This window comes from Corvus cornix, chromosome 26 (genome assembly GCF_000738735.6).
Source record: "Corvus cornix cornix isolate S_Up_H32 chromosome 26, ASM73873v5, whole genome shotgun sequence".
In the NCBI taxonomy this organism is placed as follows: domain Eukaryota; kingdom Metazoa; phylum Chordata; class Aves; order Passeriformes; family Corvidae; genus Corvus; species Corvus cornix.
In genome coordinates, this window is record NC_046354.1 from 6,262,304 (window position 1) to 6,278,431 (window position 16,128).

General features: G+C 57.4%; 2 protein-coding genes across 2 annotated transcripts in view; one reads left to right on the plus strand and one right to left on the minus strand.

Annotated features, from left to right (window-relative positions):
- The window catches only part of PPFIA4 (PTPRF interacting protein alpha 4), a 60,401-nt gene extending 58,119 nt beyond the window's left edge, over positions 1-2,282 (plus strand). Inside the window, 2 exon segments of the mRNA XM_039565306.1 lie at positions 619-706; positions 1,144-2,282. Of these exon segments, the coding sequence (XP_039421240.1) occupies positions 619-677 (59 nt within the window). The 3' untranslated portion in view covers positions 678-706; positions 1,144-2,282.
- Positions 2,283-2,605: 323 nt separating this feature from the next.
- Positions 2,606-8,030, minus strand: MYOG (myogenin). The gene is given in 4 exon segments (XM_039565376.1): positions 2,606-3,159; positions 4,028-4,109; positions 7,064-7,135; positions 7,137-8,030. Coding segments are annotated over 4 exon segments (753 nt in total). The 5' UTR covers positions 7,614-8,030; the 3' UTR covers positions 2,606-3,037.
- Between the last annotated feature and the right edge of the window lie 8,098 nt (positions 8,031-16,128).

A 16,128-nucleotide genomic window follows, 5' to 3' on the forward strand; every position in this document is an offset into this window, starting at 1 on the left:
CCCAGGATCTGCCCCCACCACACAACTCCTTTCTTCAAGGTGTCTTGGTCACTTCCAAAGCTGTAGGGAGGCAGAAGCTCCAGCCAGGTCACCCCAGTTTGTCCCCTGGACCCGGCACCGTGGTCCCACTGTCCCAAGGCAGCTGCCGCATCCCCACTGGAGCAAAGCTGGCTTCAGCAGGCTCAGAATGAGAATTAGAAAGCTGTGCGTTCACCTTCCAACTCCAAACCTCAGGCCCAGCTCTTCTCCTGCCTCAAGTTTTGCTCAAATGTCCCAGCTTTCCTTCCAGCAGTTTGGATCAAGCTTCTGTTTGACCTTTTCCACCCGTCCCCAGAAGGTGCAGTTCCCACCTGGCTGAGGACAGTGAAACCTGGGGCAGAACCGCACCCAGACAGGGAGCAGGGTGCTCACTGCCCAGGAGCAGGGATGGCAAGTGGCAATTTCCCAAATACCTTGAAGCCTCAGGAGCATCCGAGCTGGCCAAACGTGGCTTTTCCTCTGACCTTCATCTTCACGTGGCTGCAGTGCACAGATGCTGCTCAATAAACACAGGATTTGGGGAAGCTGGGGGCTAATTGGAGCAGTCACTAATTGCTTTGCTCTTTGGTTCCCTTCCAGTTGGTGCCTCCGGGTCCCCAAGGCTGGAGACCTCCACGGTTCGGACGTACTCGTGCTGAGGGTCAGCGAGACCGGAGCCAGGCCCTGGGTGAGCGCGAGGGGAACCGAGGCCCTGGAGCTGCCTGGGGACTGGGGCAGAGCAGGAGCCCCAGCAGCACCCAGGCAGGGGGCTGCCCTTGCCAAGGTTTGCCTGGCCATGGAGGGCCAGGGAGACCTCAGTGGTGGGGGAGCTGCTGCTGCCTGGGGCTCACAGAGACGATGCAGGAGGGGTGCTCAGCATCCCACCACGCGTGGTTTGTCCAGGCTTGGACAGACAGCTCCACTGGGGACCCCAGGGTGCCATCCCATGAGGGTCCCACTTGTGTGAGGGAAGGATAGTCAAGCACTCCTGGGATCCTGCTGTGCCCCTGGTTGTCCTGTGCCAGGAGGATCCAGTGTTGATTCCATCTGGGTTTGTTGGCCGATGGGTGCACTGGTGGAGCTGAGCCAGCATCCTCACAGGGCCTTTCCCACTTTGCTCCTCAGCAAATCCCCATGTCCGTGTGCCACGTGCTGGCTGCCTTCCAGGACGAGAGCCCAGCCTGTGCCTGTTCCTCGGCCCAGACCCACAGAATGTCACTGCTGTGGACCGACAGGATCTGTCCCTCCTGCTCGTGCACCCCCCGCTTCCCCCGGCTCCCGTGGCTCCTGCCGTGGCCTGTCCCCCACTTCTCCCCGTGCTGGCCGGGCCATGGATGTGCTCCGGATGCTGTCCTGGCGTGGTGCAATCTGGGGAGCAACACAGACACCTGCAAAGTGTCTGCGATGTTTGGAAGCCTCTCTCCTGCCTGGTTCGTGTTGCCAATCTGCCGCCACGGGGCTGCACTGACTCGCCCGAGCCCTGGGCATCAGGAATGCTGCTGCCCACAGGACTTGAAGCCAAGGAAGATTCAGGCTCGTGAAAATCCTCCCTCCAGGGTGGCCGGGCAAGGAGCTGCCCCCGGGGGGGCCGGGGCAGTGCCAGGGCTGGTGCTGGGTGGGATGAAGGGGGCCCAGCACGGGGTGAGGAGGGCGGTGTCTGCCCAGGGCCGGGCGGGCGAGGTGCTGATTTTGGTGCTGTCAGGTGCCCTGTTTGAGGGGGCTGCGCCTGGGACCGCCCCACACGGCTCACGGGGACGGTGCCCAGCGCCCAGGGGAGAAGGGACCCTCCTTGGGTGCCCGGGGAGACAACGGGAGCCCCCCCGCCCCCGGGACGTGCCCACCCTTCCCCTCCGGGTGCAGAGGAGATGCTCTCCCCTCCTGCCTCCTGCAGGGGTCAATCCAGGAGGCTCTTAACTCTTCCCATTTCTTCCCCGTAGGGTAGGATCTCTTCGTCTCCTCATGCCACGTTTGCCTTGTGTGGCCCCTATTTCTGATGTGATATTTATTGATGGCTGGAATGACCTTATACTTATCATGTGCTGTCTGGAAGTGCAATATCTGAGAGGCTCTACAGTCACGACGTCTTTTCGGTGTATTATTTGCCTAATACAGTATTAAATATTTTTTTAATTTGAAGAGTCAGTGAGCCCTTTATATCAATGCCCTATTTCTTTCGTCATATTATTGGTACTGCATGGACTCCAAACCCTGGATCGGGTCAGGAAAGGATGTATGTGTGTTCCAATAAACAGGATTTTAAAACAGTGCTGGCTTTGAGCCTTCTTTTTAGAGCCCAAATTAAAAATATCATTAATCTCTGGCTCCCTCAAGATCTTTGGGGCACAGGGCTGAACCCCAGTTAAACACCAGTGAAATCACTGGTCTGTATAGGGCTGACTGAAGTGTGGCACATCCAGTTCCCAGCTGAGAGACTGTTCCAAGGTCCAGCTGGATTTACTGATACGAAAATCTTCAACCTGGATTTGGGGATTTTGGAACTGGGGAGACCTACACAGGCCAGGACAACAGTAAAAGAAACCCAAGCTGTCCAAACAAGAATGCCTTTATTTAAAAAAGAATCCAAATAAGTTAGCAAAAATAATAATTAAAAAAACCCTAAAAGGCAACTGCACACAGCGTTCAGTAGAAAAGACAGGCGGGCTCCGGGCCGGCAGCACCGGCCACCGGCCAGGGAGAGACCTTGGTCAAGGAGCATCTGGAAAACTCAGCAAAGCGAACCCAGCACACACATTGGCCCCAAACCTGCCCGTCCCCGGCCGGGCAGCGGAGCAGGGCCTGGCCCCGGGAAGCCCCTCCAGGAGCCGCAGCCCCATCCCACCTCTGCCTGTTCTTCCAGCCCAGCGGGAGCGTTCCGCAGGGAGCGGGGAGGGAGCCGAGTGGTGTCACCGTGCAGCCCACGACACCGGAGGGGTGGATGTGATTTCCAGCGGCTGGACCCTTCTGGCATCTCATTCCCACCCCGTTACCAGCTCGAGGAGCCGCCGGGGTTTGTGGCAGCTCAGTTTTGACCCCGCTCCTCCGGGAACGTCACGGCCACGTCCTCCACGGCAATGCTCTCCACGATGGAAGACAGCGAGTGCAGGTTGCACTCCTCGGCTGCCTCGTCGGCCAGGAGGTGATCTGGGGAGACAAAGGGGTGAGGACGCTGCTGGGAATGGGGACTGTGTGCTGGAGAGAGCTCCTCCTGCTCAGGGAGATGTACGTTAGTGCTGAACATGGCTGAGGGTTGGACTTGATGATCTTTTCCACCTGTAACAATTTGTGGATTATTTTCTACTATTCTGTGACCCCATGATCCCTCCCATGGCCAGCGTGACCTAGGGACCTGCTGTCAGCCCCCACCCTGGGGAAGGATGAGAGACCAACAGGGAGGGGAACTTTTGGGCCCTTTATATGTTTTAATCTCCACTGGAAAATGAGATTTAAGTTTCTGCCTTCTGGGGAAAATAACAGGTGGATTTGGCAGGGGTGGGGATAATGGCAAGCATGGGAAAAAAGATCAGCAGCTGCCAAGGGCGTGTGGGGAGGGAAGGGGGGCTGGGGCAGCCATACCTAGTGATGCCCAGCCATGCCCAGCCATGCCCAGCCATGCCCAGCCATGCCCAGCAACACAGCAGCAAAGGCAAGCCAAGGGATGGCAACAGATGAAACCCTTGCTGGGGATGAAGCCACCAGGGCCCCAGGCTACTGCAGCCCAATTTCTCAGCTCCCACGGGTTGGTGTTTTGGTGAAACCAGGGCTGGGAGAAGCCTGAATTGCTGAGCATTGACCAAGGAGGTGCTGGAGGATCTCTGAGCTCATCACTCTGCAGCAGCAGAACGGGCAGAGAAGGACAATTTTCCTTCTGTCCTTTGCTCCGAGCATCTCCTGCCCGGGGGAGGGCTGGCTCAGTGATGCTCTGCTCCAGGGCTGCGCTGCCCCTGCTGTTCCCACTCCCTGCAAGCCCAGCGAGGCCGTGGGATGCCCAGGGTGGCGAGGAGAGCGTTACCTGCAGGGTTGGTGCCGAACTCCAGCTGGCTGCTCCACTCGGGGCTGCAGGAGGAGCTGCCGGACCCGCACTCGCTGGCTGCCTGCAGGAGCCCAGAGCAACCGTGTGTCACCTCCTCTGGCACGGCCGAACCCCACCAGCCACCCCAAAAACACCCCGGGGGGCCCATCCCACAGCAGGACACCCCTGTGGAGGGGGGCACGTCCCTCCCCACCTGGAGGAGCCAACAGCACACGGGGTCCCCAGGACCCATCAGGGCCAGGTGCTTCCTTAACCATAAAGGCTGAAAAACCTCCCTTTTTTTGGGACACTGGCCACAGAGAAATGGGGCTCCCGCTCACTGCAGATAAAAAGGTGTCTCTTTCCCCACTGATTATGAGGAAGGGCTGGAGACAAACAAACGTCCTTGGGCAAAACAGCTTTTTGCTGAGAATCACCTAATCAGGCTCATAAAAAATGACACGAGGGCTGGATGGCCTCAGGCTGTCCCCAGGGGGGAGGGGCTTTGGGAAAAGCTTTTGGCAGTTTGATTTGTGGATTTGGGGCTGAGTGGTTATTTTGGAGAAAAGAGCTGACAGCATGAAAAATGAGACCATTACTCAGCAAATCCCAGAATTCACTTTTTTGGCATGTGTCTTTATCTGGGAGTGGGTGTCAGCCCAAATGTGATTTATATGAGCAACCCCACGGACCCAACTCTTTGTAGTGGACTAGAAATGGCACTTTGGGTCTTCAAGCTCATGGCAGCACAGGATAATTAATTAGCACTTGGACTTATTGCCCATTAAAACAGGAAATTCTTACAGATACGATCTTTTTTCCCCCAGAATACTGGCTTTTGCATCAATATGTGAACCCCTGGCTACACCTGGGACAAGGGGCAGCTCAGAACAGAAGTGACAAAGGCACAGCTCAGCACAGTTTTGGGCACATTTGCAAATCCAAGTGGATTCTGGGAAGTGGAAATTGGATTCTGGTATCCAAGTGGATTCTGGCATTAAAGTGGATACTGGGAAGTCCTGCAAATATGTAGGATGGAGCCTAAATACTTTTTCATTCCTTTATTCAGCATTAAATTGGACTACCTGGGTACCTGCTGGTTTGGCCCTGAAATCCCTTAGTATGGGAGGAGATCTGGGATTCCCTCTTCTGGGCCTCTGAAAAAGTCCCTCCGTATCTCTATCTCTATCTCTATACCTATATCTATATATCTATATATCTATATCTATACCTATATCTATATCCATATCTGTATCTGTATCTGTATCTACATCTATATCTATATCTGTATCTATATATCTATATCTATATCTATATCTGTGTCATCTATATCTGTATCTATATCTGTATCTATATCTATATAATCTATATCTATATTTACATCTATATCTACATCTATATCTCTATCTGTATCTATATATCTATATCTGTATCTGTATCTCCATACATCTACATGTCGTATTTATATCCATACCTACATTACTTATTTCTGTATCTACCTCATCCATACCTACATGATCTATATATCCATATCTATCTATAGATATACCTGTATGTCATTTATATATTATAAATCTATAGACAGTCTGTATAATCTTTATCACTATCTAGATTATCTCTATACATTTATATAATCTCTATCATTTCTATCTGTCTCCATAGCTATCATATCCATATCAATTTCATCTCCAGTTTATCTGTATGATCTCTGTATCTATAGAACCCATGCCAGCAATGCCTGTACAGACACACAGACCTACATCTATCTCTCCCATCTGCATCGACCACTCCTCCCTGCACCTGTAGCTGTAGTTTCAGCTCTCTGTGCATTCCCAGATCCAAACCTCAGAGCAGCAGGGAAGCACACGCCCAGCCATCCACAGGAACCAGGGGCAGATGAAAATACCTCTCAAAAACTTGGTTAAATAACCAAAACATTGTGGTGTGACAGGTCCTGGCTCTCTGGGGGTTGCAGCAGGACACGACTACTGCGTGTCCTCATCCACTTCAGTCCTAGAAACCAGAGGTGTCCCTGTGCCACCCCTCTCGTCCCTTCCTCTGCCTGAGTGTGAGCAGGGAGTGTTAATTTCATTTTATATTTTATGCTTTATATTTTATTTTTATATTTCATATTTTCATTTCCATTTTTGTGTTTAGTATTTAATTTTATTCGTTAAAATATTATATTATATTACATTATATTATATATATTATATTTATTATATTATATTTATTATATTATATTTTCATTTAGTTTAGTTCTATGTTATTTACTCCATTTTCACCTTTCCTACCTCTCCCCAGCCCAGGACCATAGTCCCAATACACCCATTCACAGGGACACAGCTCACAGGGATGTGAGCTCTCAGCAGGGTTGGACCATTGTCTCCGTGCCCCCCTGCAGGCCACACTCACACAGCCACCAGTGTCCCGAGACGGCAGCTGGGACAGAGCTGGGGTCCTGTTCCCCCCAGCAGGACCCAGTGCCCCAGAGCTCCTGCAGTGCCTCTGCTCGGGGTTACCCGCACAGGGCATCACCCCTGTAGAGCAGTGTCCCCATAGAGAATCACTCCCCTATGGCATCACTCCCAAAGGGCTTCACCCTGAAATGGCATCGTCCCATAGAGCATCACCCACATAGAATGGCACCCCAAAATGACATCACCCCCATAGAACATCATTCCCATATGGCATCAACTCCACAGACTGTCACCCCCATAGGGCATAAACTCCACAGGGCATTGTCCCCATAGAGCATCACTGCCATAGAACGGCACCCCGAAATGACCCCGCCCACATCAGGCATCACCCCTAAATGGCATCCCCTGTGGAGCATCGTCCCATAGAAAGTCACCCCCACAGGGCATTGCCCCATAGAGCATCACTCCCATACGGCCTTGCTCCCACGGAGTGTGACCCCGAAACGGCATCACCCCGTGGAGCGTCACCCCCATCCGCATCACCCCATGGGGCACCACCCCCCGCACGCCGCTCCCAGCCCAGGCTGGGCACCGGGGGACAGCCACGGACACTCACGGCGGGCGGGGCCGCGGCGGGCCGGAATCGCAGGTCCCGCTGGTCCCGCTCCTGCTGGTTGAGGGAGCTGAGGCAGGCTCTGCAGCCGCTCGATGTACTGGATGGCGCTGCGCAGGATCTCCACCTTGGGCAGCCGCTGGTTGGGGTTCAGGAGGGTGCTGCGCTTCAGAGCCTCGAACGCCTCGTTCACCTTCTTGAGGCGCCGCTTCTCCCGCAGCGTGGCCGCGCGCCGCCGGTCCATGGACACCGATTTCCTCTTGCACACCTTGCAGGCCCAGGGCAGGCACTGGCCGGGGCAGTGCTCGGCCAGCGCCTCCTTGTCCTCCAGAGCCACCCTGCCCTCGGCGCACAGGGCCGCCTCGGCGCGCTCGGGGAACGCCGCGGGCTCGTAGGCCTGCAAGCGGGAGCCCAGAAAGTTTTCCCCATCGTAAAACCTCTGCTCCGGGAAGAAGTACGGGTTGGTCTCGAAGAGCTCCATGGGCGGCTCGGGGACGTGCGCGCGGCTCGGGGACGGCTGCTCCCTCTCCCCGCGCCAACTGCTTGGTGCCATTTAAACCCCGGCGCTGGCATTAAATCACGGAGATAAATATAGAAAACCCAAAGGAAACCTGAGCCCACCCTAAGCTGCTGCCTCACATCAAAACTTGTCCGTCTGATTCCATGTGCTCTCCCCACGGGGATTACAGTGCCCGGCCCGGCGGGGCTGGGGGGGCTGGCACGGCGGGGGGGGCAGCTCGGCTGAACCCGAACAAGGGCTTTGTGTGAGCCCCGAGGTGCCACTGGGGACGGCGGGCGGCTGCCAGCTCCCCCCGGCATTCCTGCGTCATCTGGTCCCTTCAGTTAGGGCTGGGGTGGGGGAGCCATGGTGGCCTCGTGGCCAATCTGCCTGACCAGGGCATCCCCATCCCTTCACGCTGCCCCCGCCTGGATCCCACGGCACCCCAAATCTGTGCCTTCCCTGCGGTGGGACCCAACACCAGCACAGTATCGTCCCCTTCCCAGCCCTTCCCACCTCCCTCCCGATCCCGCTCTGCCCCATATTCCCCACAGCCCATCCTGCCGGTCCGTGTTACACTGATCCCACTTCTGCTGAAGCCCAGGGGAAGCCTCGGCATCCAGCCCTGGGAGGGATGTCTCAATGCAGGGAGCACCCCAGGCTCCAGTCCCAACCCTGTGGACACCCCTCTCCCTGCTCACCCGTCCCAGTTCCAGCTGCTGTGCCTGCTGCCTGTCCCGCTGGAACAGAGCAGGCAGGAGCAGGCAGGACAGAGCAAAGCCCAACCTTTCCTCCACCAAGGGCTTCTTGAAGGTGCCCAGCCAAGTCCCTTATCACATTTTTGTCACAAAATCCGTGTTGTGGCTTCTCCCATGCACCAAACCCAAAGGACACCTTCTCCCATGTGTCTCCAGGTTCCAGCAGAACCAGGCTGAGCTCAACCCTCTCCCAGCTAACACAGCCTCCTCCCTCCTGCTCTCCTGTGCTGGCCTCTGTACCTGTGGATAACCAAAGCCCCAATGCCATCCTGATGCGCCCCTCTCCCAGAAAAGACACATTGCTCACACATTCCCGATAGGGAAACTGAGGCACACCCAGCAGCAGCAGCATGAGGGGGATTTTAACTCATCCCCAGCCCTTCCCCGCTGACTCCAATGGCTTGGCCACATCTCTCCAGCTTTGTCTTTAATTCAGAGGGAATTTTTTTTCCATCTGGAACATCAGAAACCATCTCCCATCTCCTCCTATTCCTGCTCCAGGCCAGATTCCAGCTGAGGGATCGGTCAGTGGAAAGAATGTCAGCAAAGTGCAGGGCCAACCCTGCCGGGATTTTCCTTCCCCAAATTCCCCCTCCTCGGAGAGGCTGTGCTGTGGCACATTCCCTGTGCCCACTATCAGCACCCTTGCTCACTTGGGGTGGATTTCTGGCCTTTTTGGAACCTGCCATGATGCTCTTCTCTCCTTGTTGTGATTTCTTTGGGGCCAGGAGCTTTCCAACACCTCCTCACTCCGATTCCTGCTCTCTTGGGGTTCCAGCCCTGGGGATTTGCTGTCCCCATGGTGTTAACATCTACGAAAGTCTTCACTAAGGAAAGCAGGACCTGCAGCCTTGATGTTCATCCTCAGCACAGCCCCTGTGCTCCCCACAGTCAGTCAAACTCAAAAATATTCAAGAAGGAAAGAAATCAGAGCATCAGCTTGGCCCTTGCCTAAGGAAAAAGCACTGAAAGGGTTGGGAAGAGGCAGGATTCATCCCTCAGATGTGCAGAGGTGCCCATGGCAGGAGTGAAGGCTTTGGGAGTGAGCCTGAGGGCTTCACATCAGCTCCACACCACCACATCAAGCAGCTCGAGTCACTCATGGGCACTTTTAGCAGTGGCGCTTGGTGGACATGACCCCGATGAGCCCCTTGAGCTGCAGCCGCATCCCTGGGTGAGAGGTGTCAGGAGCACCCTGGCTCACTGTATGAATGGGCTTTTTGGAATTGCAGGAGCATGTTTGGAGGGTGAGAGACACAGTGGTGACATAACAGCCTCCACGGGCACGTGGCTGACCCGCACAGGGGAGAGGTCAAGCATTTGGCAGGTCATAAACAGGGGCAGCACCCGTGGGGCAGAGCCGGCCGTGTGTCCCCAGCCAGAGAAGTGGCACAAGCCAGCCCCGACAGGCCACCAAGGGCACCGTGTCCCCTGTGTCCTGAGCAGGCAGGGGAGGCAGAAGGCAGCTCACGGACATGGGGAAGAAAGGGCACTCAGTGGCAGCGTGGGGTGGGCACTGGGAAGAGGCACCCCACTGGGGTGGCAGCCCCAGCACCTGCACTCGCTCCAGCTCCATTTGGGGGTCTCATCCAGTGATGTGGGAGCAGGGATAACGCTGTGCTCACCCAACCGCAGCTCTGCAGCTCCTTCAGCCCCTCCATGCCGTGGATGAGCCTAACCCTGAACACGGCGGAGAGACACGCCGGGGTCCGGGGTCTGTGGGCTCATCCCGGTGGATATCAAATCAAGGATGATTAAGCCCATTGGGCAAGTAGCCATCATCAAGGAACCCCGTGTCCGGGCTACGGAGAGGCTCCCATCATGGCCCACCCCACCCCACAAAGGCACCTGCTGGGGGATGAGCGAGCGTGGCGGCTTTTCCCGGTCCCCTGGGTGCCCACGGCGGCCGAGGCTGTGCCCCGCGTAATTCGGAGCCGAGGGGGGATTAGGGCTCTGCTGCCGGCTGTCAGGTTATCCTGTGATGGATGGTGGCGGCTGGGAGGCAACACAAAGCGACGCTGTGTGAGCCCCGGGCAGAACGTGCTGCGATCCGTCACAGGGTGACCTTCGGGGGCCTCGCGGGGACGGCTCACCCCGACACAGCTGGCGGGGAGGGCAGCCACGAGCCCAGAGCTAAAAATACCCCTCCATTGAGAAAATCCCAGCGAGGAGGGTTTGTCCCTGCTCCTCCGGGGCAGCTTCCCAAGCCGGTGGCCAGGTCCAGGGAGCGGGGTCACGGAGAGACACGCAGGGGCTGCCTCGGCTGATTTTCCCACCACGTCTGATGGTCTGGATTTGCTGAGTTTTGGGGATGGATACACGTGAGCGTGTTGCAGCCTGGGGAGTGTCCCTCCCAGTGCACAGAGCCTTAACCCGTGCATGTCCCTGCTCCCTGCTCGGAGCTGCACGCACAGGTTGCACATCCCTGCCCGGGGCATGGAGCTGCGCCGCGCCCACGCTGGACAGGCGATGGTGGCCAGCCTGCTCCCACTGGGAAGGGCAGAAAAACCTGGGTTTAGGGGCTGGTGAAGAGATTTAGGTACCCAAAGCAGCATCTACACCCCGGGGTGCCAGGAGCTTCCCACTGATGGGGAGAAGGTGGGGAAAGCCAGGGCCCAGCAGAGATCACCCCGCTGGGGTTTCAGCACAGGAAAGGCATCTCACCAAAATGCCACTTCCAGTCGGACTCACCCTCCCACCCCCACCGGGCACCCCACAGTCCCACATCCCCTCTCACTTTCCAGGCTCACCGACGTCCCTTCCTGCCGCCGTGACAAGTCATAACATATTTGGGAGCAGCTGCAGGCTGCGGGGAGATGCCTGGCCCTGTCCCTGCTCTCGGCCAAGGAATGCGGAGCAGACCTCTCCTCCGACACCCGGGATTTCCGACGTGCCTGCTCGCTGGAGATTTGGGACGGCGACAGCTGCTCGGCCGGGATGGGGCTCAGCAGAGCCTCCCCGTTCAGCCCCAGCCCGAGGCTTTGCACATCCACGTCTTGTCCTGCTGAGGGTTCGGGGTTAGTTTGGGGTGCAGCCCGCGGGGAGTGATGGGGGATGATGTCCTGCTGTCTGTGCCGGCAGGGATGGGAGCAGCAGTGACAACACCAGCAGACAACCCCTCGCTCACCCATAAATGCCAACTCATCCGGTTTGGGTTCCCTGGTGAGCTGGGAGGGAGGTGGGACAGGGCTGCTCCTGCAGCTCTTGTGTCCCCATGGGCCTCGACACCTTCGGTGCCCCCTCACTCCCATCCAGGTATCCCAGTTTCCCCATCAGAAAATCAGGGATCATGATGGAGGTCTAAAATCTGTCTGGAGAACAGTTTTATTTTTGTTATTAACTGTCATTGCAGGTTTGACCCGGCAGGGAGGTGAGGGATCAACAGAGAGGTGCAGGTGGCTGAACAGCCCTCAGACCAATTGGACCCCAGTTTGGGGACAATACTGGGTGCCTGAACATACCAACCCACTGGGCCCCACCTGGGAATTCTCGTGGGTGCCCTGCTGCAATCACCCTGTGTGCTCTGACCCACCAGGATCCCTGTTTGGGGACCAAACTGGGTACCCTGACCCACGAGTCTGCTGGCTCCCAGCCCAGGGACACACTGTGTGCCCCGACCTCCCTCCTTGCCCAACTGATGAGGGGATGCTTTGCCCCACTGCAGCACTAAACCTCCTGTGTTTCTGCCCCTCCATGGCCTCCCTTGCTCCATAACCCCATGGCCTGGATGTGACCCTTCCCCTTCCACTCCCTAGCCCCAAATTACAGCTGGAGGAGGGATTCACCCAGCAGGACCCCCACTAATGAACCCCACAGTGGGGTTTCCTGTCTGGACCCCCCTCACCCCCCCATGCCAGGGGCATCCCCAGCTGCTCCATCCCCTGCGTGGTGGCTCTGGCCGGGCTGTCCCCACATGTGTCACCCAGGGAGCGGGGGGGACTCGGGTTGTCAACAAGGGGTTGTTTTCCCCGGGGTGGGACAGTGTGGTGGGAGCGAGCTGTAGGACAGGTGGGTGTTTGGAGGAAGACCCGTGAATGTGAGGGATTCAGTAGTGACATGTGGCTGCTGTTTGACCCTGAGAGGGGACAGCTGTCCAGGCAGGAGAGGGCATGATGCCCGGAGATGGGACCTGGGGCCAGCAGTGTCCCTCAGCAGGGCCAGCAGAGTCCCTCGGCAGGGACAGCCCTGACACGGGATGCCAGGAACCAGCAGGGAGGGCTGGGAGGGACCTGGCTTGCTGCCAGCCAGGTGTCCTGGGTGGGTGACCATCAGCTTGTCCCCATGGTGGACATGTTCCACTCCCTCCATGGCCTGACTGGGGCTGATGCTGCAGGACCAGGGTCTGGTGAATAGAAGAAAAAGGAGCTTGTGATGTTCGTGTCGAGCTTTCAGGACATGAACCGGTGACTCCTGTATTTTTCTGCTCCCACCCCAAGTGACAGCGAATTTTGGCACACGGAGTTGTGACATCCACCCTCCTCTCCCCCCATGGAGGGCACTCAGAGAGACAGGGAGGGAGGGTTGTGACGATTTTGTGGCTTCAGCGTGGGATTCCCGGGGGAACAAGGGACAGCGGACTCCCCCCCTGGACATGCCAGCAGCGATGCCGGACGCGCCGGTCGCCAGGGAGGGGCCCCCAGCCCTTCCGGAGAGGCCCCACCCTGCAAATTCCCCTGGCAGGGGCAGAGCCTTTCGGTCCCTTCCCTCCACCCCGGTTCCCCCCTGTCCGGGGGGCCGAGCCTCAGCAGACCCCGACCCCCACTCGCATTCCCAGCTGTCGCCACTCCGGCACCGCTCCAGGGGCTGGAGGAGAATCCCGGCCCGGGGCCGGGCAGAGCTGCACCCCATGGGGGTCCCCGGGCCAGCCCTGCCCGGGGATGTCCTGCTGCCAAAGAGCCGATGGAGCTGGAGCACAGGCAGGGGAGAGGAGAGCCAGGAGGATGAGGAGGGGCTGGGAAGGGTGAGAAGGCCTCGGGGGTTTTGGTGTAGGGAACGGAAAGGGGATAGATGTTTCTGGGGTGCTCCCATTTCAGGGGGTCAAGCTCCTCCCAGCCCACCTCAGCCACTGAGGAAATGCAACCCCTGGCTGCCTGAGAGGAAAAATGCCTTGAAAGGCAAATTTGTGGAACCACGAGTTTGTGACCAAGGATAAACCCTCCATTCCCTGGTCAGGTCGCCCGAGGGTCCCATGGGACCAGGGAGGGTCAAGGTCTCCGGCTCCGCGCAGGAGGAAGGGCAGAGGGAGGCAGGAGGGATGCGGGAGGGATAGAGGAGGGATGGCAGGAGGGATGGCAGGAGGGATGCAGGAGGGTTGCAGGAGGGTTGCAGGAGGGATGGCAGGAGGGATGGCAGGAGGGATGGCAGGAGGGATGGCAGGAGGGATGCGGGAGGGTTGCAGGAGGGTTGCAGGAGGGATGCGGGAGGGATGCAGGAGGGATGGCAGGAGGGATAGAGGAGGGATGCAGGAGGGATAGAGGAGGGATGCAGGAGGGATGGCAGGAGGGATAGAGGAGGGATGCAGGAGGGATAGAGGAGGGATGCAGGAGGGATAGAGGAGGGATGCAGGAGGGATGGCAGGAGGGATGCAGGAGGGATAGAGGAGGGATAGGGGAGGGTTGCAGGAGCCATCAGCCACCGCAGCTGGACGGGAGAGGGCACCAGCAGCCCGGTTATCCACAGCCGAGTCCGGATTCAGGGACCGCGAGTCAGAGCCCGAAGGCAGCTCAGACCCCTTTGAATTCCCCTTTTTTAGGGGGAATCCGCCCTTCTCCCCGCAGGATCCAGGGTGGGGCCCCAGCCCTTTGCCTGGGGACTGAGAGTGGGGATCAGGATCTGGAAACCCATTTCGTTTGTGTCCAGCTTCAGCTCTCCAGCAGGGATGATCCCAGCTGTTTGTTTCTGACCCCCATATGGGAGAAAATCTCGAGGTTTGTTTTTTCCCCGGCGTAATGACCCCAACAGGTGTTTTTCCTGCCCGATGGCCGAAAATAGCTCCCAGGGTTTGGCTTCCTGCGGTTCCTGCCCCAGTCCCAGTTCCCTCGTTCATCTTTTAGGCCAAAACATCCTAATCCGGGGAGGGGGGACTCCAGGGAACTGGGGAGATTTCCCGGAAACACTTTCCGTTGCGTTTTCCTGCTCATCTGGAGATGAAATTGTCCTGGAGAAGGAATTTTTGGCCTCAGCTGTAGCAGACACATTTGTCCCTAAATCTGTTTTGGGGAGCAGCCAGCTTTCATCCCATAGGGAGGGACAGGAATGTGATTTGAGATGTTCCCCTCTCTGTTTCTTCTGCAGCAGAAGTATAAAATAATATTAATAATATTAATAATGAACCATAGGTTATTAATTAATAATTATTCAAAATAATATATAATATAACATTAATATAATATTATAATATATTAATTGTACAATATCATTTAATCTTATTATTATTATTTCTTCTATTTATTCTCTTTCTCCTCTCCTCTGTCCCTCATGGGATTCTCTTTCCCAGTGTCCATGTCCCATCTGGTCCCTTTGGCCCCATGGATTTAATTGCTTTCGGGAAGTGCAATGGCTAGGGGAGGGGGGAACCCCTCAGCCACTGGAGTTCACGTTGGTCTCTGCCTTTTCAAGAGCATTTATTTAGGCACGTGAAACTGGGAGTCCCAGTTGCCCCAGGGGCTGGGCACGTCCCTTGTCCCCAGGAGGGGACCCTGGGCTTCTTTCCCAGATTCCCAGTTTCCAGTGCCTGGGTACCTTTTAATCCCAGGGGATCCCTAGAGGTGCAACATCCGAGCTCCTGCCCCCCTACAGTATTTTGGGAAGGGTGAGCAGGTGTGAGTGTCGTGGGGACACACTGGGGAGGCTCCTTCCCTGCTCCATCCCCGCGTGTCCTGGGGGGAGGAGACGGACATGGATGGCAAACACTGCTCCAGCCAAGGCTTTTCGTGGAAAGGGCTGCTCCGGGGTGAGGAGAGGAAATTTGGGGCTACTGCCTTCACAGCCCCTGTCGGGGTCTCTGCCCTTCAGCCCGGTGCTTTTCCCAGCATTTCCCAGCAAGCGAACGCGGTGCCTGCATTCCCCATCGGCCCACCCCCGCTCCCCCAGAGCTCGGAGACAATCTGGGGGGTGTCAGCCCCCCAAAACTGCAGCCGCCCAGCCGACGCCCCCTGGCCTGTGCAGCACTGAGGGACCCCCCTTTTCCCTCCTCTCCAACCCCTGGAGCCGTGCGGCGCCGCTGTGGCAGCAGGTCCGGGGCATCACCGAGTCACACCCCGGGCACAGATTCCTCCGGAGCTCCGCGGTGGGAGGCTGGATGACCCCACGCCAGGCCCTGCCCCCCAGATCCCCCAATCCATGGGAGGGGGGGTGCAAAGGAAGCAGGAGCCTCCGCGTCCAACGGAGCTGATGCGCCCCGAGCTCGTGGCGGGGACTTCTGGCCCCGCGTCCCCGAGGAAGGCGCCCAGCTGTGGGAACGTCTCCCCGATCGTCCCGGGGCTGCTGTGAGCCCTGCGGAATGTCACATGTCCCTCTGCAGCGTCACCGTCCTGGACAAGCCATTCCCCGGGGATCGGCCGGGACGCTGCTTTCGCCGGCGCTCGGACGGTTCCAGCGGTGTTTGTGCGGCTCTAGGGCCGCGGGGGAAACGATTCCAGCTGGAAGAGGAGACGTGGAACAGGGCAGGAGGCGGATCCCCTCTGCTGATAAGGAATTTTCCACGTCTTCCATAGGAATCTGCAGGTTTAGGCATGTGGGAAGGGTTTGAACAGCTTTTCCTACAACAGAGAACCTGCCCAATGAATTGCTGTCCTGAATTAATTTCTGGA